At 35.5% G+C, this 5,577-nt stretch overlaps 1 protein-coding gene across 1 annotated transcript; it reads right to left on the reverse strand.

Annotated features, from left to right (window-relative positions):
• Nucleotides 1-221: 221 nt before the first annotated feature.
• LOC145141154 (endo-1,4-beta-xylanase 5-like) lies at nt 222-4,060 on the reverse strand. Its single transcript, XM_079074487.1, has 7 exons — nt 3,891-4,060; nt 2,345-2,391; nt 2,008-2,230; nt 1,761-1,927; nt 1,564-1,662; nt 702-1,481; nt 222-623 (listed from the first exon to the last, which is right to left on the reverse strand). The coding sequence occupies exons 1-7, from the start codon at nt 3,937-3,939 to the stop codon at nt 255-257; spliced, it is 1,734 nt and encodes a 577-aa protein (XP_078930613.1). The 5' UTR covers nt 3,940-4,060; the 3' UTR covers nt 222-254.
• Between the last annotated feature and the right edge of the window lie 1,517 nt (nt 4,061-5,577).

The raw sequence follows: 5,577 nt of genomic DNA on the forward strand, positions 1-5,577 counted from the left end.
ATTAGATTTTCCGTTTAAAAAAATTTTGACCTTTTTGGATATAAAACACAAATTTATCATACTCGACTAATAACTAATAAGTAATAAGAGTAGTATATTTCGTATAATTGGAGTAGCTAGACAAAAATCGGAAACTGAAACCCATTTCAGTGATCAGGTATGGTTTTCTGAAATATGCTTCCAACACCAATTGCTATACAAAGATGATCTTATTATACTCCTTTAATACCAAGAAAATACGTTAAACCTTTTTCTTAACCCATAATGTTGATATTCAAGACATCCTGGGAAGATCCCATCGCTTCAACCTTAAAACCCCAAGACATACGTGAGGATTGGGTATCTTTTTCAGATAGGTAACCATCCGCAAATCGAACTTCATAATCACCATGAATCAGCGAAGTCTCAATGAAACCATCACCATCCGTGGTGGCCATGACAACCGCACCAAAGAATTCCCGAATAATCTTGTCCACCACATCACCTGTGGGCAAGTTCCTGAAATTATTATCCGTTAAACACATTCTATAGCATCCATTTGGACTCCATGCAGACCACATAACTATCCCATTCACTGCTGGATGTGCATGTGCTTCTCTCAGAGCTTGTTCCAAATATGCTGCCTGTAATTTACATGATTCTTAAGAAAAATTAGTGTTTGAAGTCCAGAAAGAATAGGTTTAAAGTTAAACACTAAATACCTGATTATAGCCTGGTTGAATATCTAGTTCAGTGATCCAAATAGGAAGTCTTGCGCTTGCCATTTTATCAATGGCAGATCTCATGTATGGTATGTTCACTTGGGTGAAATGACCTTCTAACCCGATGGATAACGGCCCTCTATAACCCCCAGCTCGAATCTGTCTAATTTTCCTTAGGTAAGCATCTGGTGATGCTGAACCCTCACCAGGTTGTTCAATCGTATTATATTCGTTCAAGAACAAAGCTGCCGATCTATCAAGAGCTCTAGCTGTTGTGTAGAACTTTGAAGAAGCCGTTACTCCTAACTTACTTTCAAAAAAATTGAAATGCATGTTTTCATTAACAACGTCCCATGCAATCACTTGACCCGAGTACCTCCCCGTGATCGATTTTATCCTCTTGGTGGCTGCAGCCACTAGTTGCCATGGTGAAAGATTTGGAACCCAATATGGTTGATCATTTGGGTTGTTCCAGAACACGTTATGCCCTCTCACTGAAATCCCATTTGATTTTGCGAAATAAAGTAATGCATCAGATTTGGAGTAATCCTCTTGGTTTTGGATACGTTCGTTTGAGTACCATTTCATTTCGTTTTCGAATGTTGTGTACTTGAATCTTGAAGTGAACCAGTTTTTATACGCTTGGTTGTTTAGAATGTTGCGGTTGATGGCGCATCCGAATGGGAACCTTGCAAACTTTTGCGCAATGGTTAGTGTTCGATTTGCTAGTGGTTTTCCTTCGCTATCAACCGCCTGAATTTTCACCTTACTCTTCCTCACCTACCGTTGGAAACGCAAGTTACATACATTAAATCGAACACATGTAAATAGTGATTAAAAAGAGGATTCACTCAGTTTTCACCTTCTCAATGCTCTCATCCTGGTGAGATCTCCATTCCGCTTTTGTAAAGGGTTGTAAAGATACGCTATCCACCCATATATCAATCAATGCATTTTCGCTCTGTGAAAACAACAAACGTAGGGAAAAAAGGCATTCGCAACAGATAGAAATTGTCAGTTTTTAATTCACAGATTCTTGTAGTGATCAGAGGATTTTACCTGAAAATATAGTTGACCCGACCCAGATTCGTTAACAGTGAGGCCACCTTTAAGCATGGACCAACACCCAGACTTAGCTATGGTAGAACCAGCATCATAGAAGCCTGATGGTGTTTTAAATGTAGCAACCACAATAACATCATCCTCATGGCTTACTTGCACCCAAGCTGTATATTTCGAATTCCATTAAATGCAACAATCTGACAGGAACTGTAACATTTTCTCTAGATATGATCAAGGAGTGTACCCGAAAATGTGTAGAGTTTTTCCTTGTCCATGAAAAACTTTTGGGATACACTATCGACTGATGTATTCCTTTGATAAGCAACAATGAATTCATTTCCAGTTTTTGATCTTCGTACTTCTAGTTTTGGATTGCCAAAAGAAACCCATCCCCTTAACCCATCTTTGAGCTTAGGGTTTGTGACTATTCCCCCATCGTATTGAGGCTTCTTTGGGTTCTCTAAACACTATAAAAAATTCAAGAATTAGGTTTTTTTTATGGTTCCTCGTAAAAAAAACAAAAATAAATAAATAAATAAATAAAAATGAAAAAAATAAAAAAATTGTTCCAAGTTAATTACCTCGGTGGTAAAACTATAATCATATGGTGTTGCATGTGCGACGATTGCTGCGCACAAAACTCAATTAAGAACATATATATAAGGATAACGCATAACGAATGAGCAAGTCTGTAAGTAATACAATCATGTACTTATATTAGTAATAATGATCATTAATTACTTCAAATTAGTAGATTTGGATTTTATTTCTAAGCTTTTACTAATTTGAGAGAATACTTTTAGATTCGGCAATAAGAAAATATTTAAAGTAAAACATACCAAATCAGAAACAGCATCTCCATGAAATTATAAGAAATTATAATTGTGTTATAAAAAGCATTTGGCTTATCTAGGGCGTAGTTTGAGAACGTTTGATTACTAATTAATTAAATATATAGGATTGTCTATGTAGAAAATTACAAACCAAAAAACGAAAAACAATGTTATATCAGTTAAATTAACTTTTAATAGGGACAATAAGTTAATAAAATTGACTTGAAATTCTATTTAAAATTAAGGGAAAATGACAAAAATGCCCTACGAACTTTCTAGCGTTTACCCGTTGAGTCCCTAAAAGTTTGTATCGGGCTTTATAGGTCCCTAAACTAGGATACGATCTGCTCTTTTAGTCTCTGTCAACCTATAATAGCCGGTTCAGTGACCTTTTAGACCAAAAAAACTTACATTGTTCCCCTATAAAACCAAAAAAATAAGTTTAGTGATCAATTCGAACCAAAAAAAACTCTCATTTTCTTCTAAAGCCTCAATTCGAAGAAAAAAAGAGATTAATCTCGTTTTCTCTGTTAACATCATCAAACCCACACATCCTTCTCAACATCGCATCCATCGAACCTGCAACTCGGATGGAGAATGAGAGGTAGCTTGTGCGATTTGGAACAGAGAAGAAGGAAGGAGGGGTTTCAATTCCTTGAAGAGCTGGAATCGAATCAAAGAAAATAGTTGAAGGGGGTTGTGATCGAGAATCGATTAGAAGGGGAAGAGGGTTGTGATATTTGGTGAGGGTGTGTGACGATCGAGGGTGAAGACGGAAAGAAGAGCAGCGATCGATTTTTTGGGAGGGTAAGAATTGAGTTTTTTTGGTCTAAAAGGTCGTTGAGCTTATTATTTTTTTTTTTTTGCTTTATAGGGCACAATGTGAGTTTTTTTTGTCTAAAAGGTCACTGAACCGGTTATTATAGGTTGAAAGAGACTAAAAGAGCAGGGCATATCCTAGTTTAGGGACCCATAAAGCCCGACAAAAACTTTAGGGATTCAACGGGTAAATCCTAGAAAGTTCATAGGGGCAGTTTTGTTATTTTCCCTAAAATTAATTAAAAAAAAAACATTTTACAGCATATCTACGCCTAGCTACAACAGAAAAATATAAAATCGTTATACCTAAAATCAAGAAAAAGAGCTAAAACATGAAAAGCAAAATGTTATAATAGTTTAACTTATAATAGGGATAAATAAATAAATTTGACTTGATTTTACTTAAAATTCTCATAAAAAACTATTTTACAATTATCTATTCCTACGTGCACACAGAAAAATATAAGTTCGTTACCTGAAATCAATAAAAAACAAAACAAATAGAACCGTGTTTGAATCATCATTGTATCGATCAAGTCACGATTTTTTTACAAAACCCGGCCTGAAACAAGTTAACAAAATGATAAACATCCACCAAAACAAAAGTCACACGAAAAGGTTAAAGAAGTTCTCCTACGTGTTAAGTTAAATACCAATCGGAAGGAATTATATGAGATAACTTCAAAGAATTCTTATGTCTTTATATAATGTACGTGGGCATTTAAGTGTTCAAGAATTGAAACATGTGTTGTTTGATCAAGAGTAATTACGAATATTGCATTGCTTAAAATGCCCAAATCATGGTTACACAGATGGAATAGATTTGTTTTATTAACAAAATTGGGAAATAAGTTACCATACAATAAAACGTAAGATAATTATATACATGAATTCGAAAGTTTCAACTTGGGTCCCTATGCTTCATTTAAAATTGCAAGTTCAGTCCAAATTTGAAATAATCCCTTTGTAGCCCTCAAGTTTGCTATTCGTTATGGATATGGTCCTTATACTTTATTGTAGTATTTTCAATTTTACTGTCCGAAAAAAATATTTTTTTTATGCATATTTAAAATAGAGTATCCTTTTGTTAATGTGGAATTTGTCCTAAAATATTATTCATGTGAGATAATTTCAATATCAAAACATTCCGAAAAAAAGTTTTTCATTAATATTTAAAAACTTGAGATGTAATAACCGATATAGAAGCATAAACATATATTATTCATTACAGACCTTGCAACAGTTTATTCTACTAATTGCTTAAAAACTCTTTAAATATATATGCAAATTCAACACATCATTATCCTTGGATCTTCATATCGCTACCTGTGATACAAAAAAACTAAGTGGTTCAGGCTTGGAAGTCTGGTGAGCACATAAGGTTTTCACCCACAATACTATAATCTTTTAAATATATATTTCACAACAATCAAATAACCCGATTATGTAACACCCGGTTCCCGGTACGTAATTCTTATTATAAGTTTTTGCATATTTACATAGGGACTCGACGAGTTGGAGGCCCCACTCGTCGAGTAAATGCGAATGTTAGACGCGGGTGAAAAGTCTACTCGTCGAGTCGGAAGCCCCGACTCGACGAGTAGACATGTCTAGATGAAACCCTAAATTTGAGGGTTTGCACCATATTTAAACAACTTATAGGGTCTCCACTCCAGCCTCCATCACCCTCAGACTCTCTTCACGAAACCCTAATTGAGTATTGAGTGTTCTTGAGCTTTTGTGCCCTTTGTGTGAGTCTTTGAAGCTTGAGAAGAAAGAGGAGGCTAGGAAGATCAAGAGAATGCAAGTAGATCCAGAGGTTGTGGCACATTTCCAGCTCAGTTGAGGTATAAAGCTGAAACCTTGACTATTCATTTTTTAGATCCCTATTTAGGGTTAGTTTCTACCCTTTCTAAGCCATAGTGAAGCCATTTTCAGGATTGTGTGCATCTTTGGGGTTGTACTTCAGATATTGAACCTTTAAGGGTTCCCATGGCATAAAGGTGCCAACTTTATGGCCATGGGAGTCCCATGCACCATATAGACTTCATTTTAGGTCCTTATAAGCTAGTTAACTCATGCATGCACGTAAAGTTTGTAACTTTATGTGCTATATCGACCCTAGGACGTCAGATCTATGTTCTGGATGCATTAAAACCGAC

Source organism: Lactuca virosa, chromosome 9 (genome assembly GCF_052849685.1).
Source record: "Lactuca virosa cultivar CGN04683 chromosome 9, Lactuca_virosa_CGN04683_v6, whole genome shotgun sequence".
In the NCBI taxonomy this organism is placed as follows: Eukaryota; Viridiplantae; Streptophyta; class Magnoliopsida; order Asterales; family Asteraceae; genus Lactuca; species Lactuca virosa.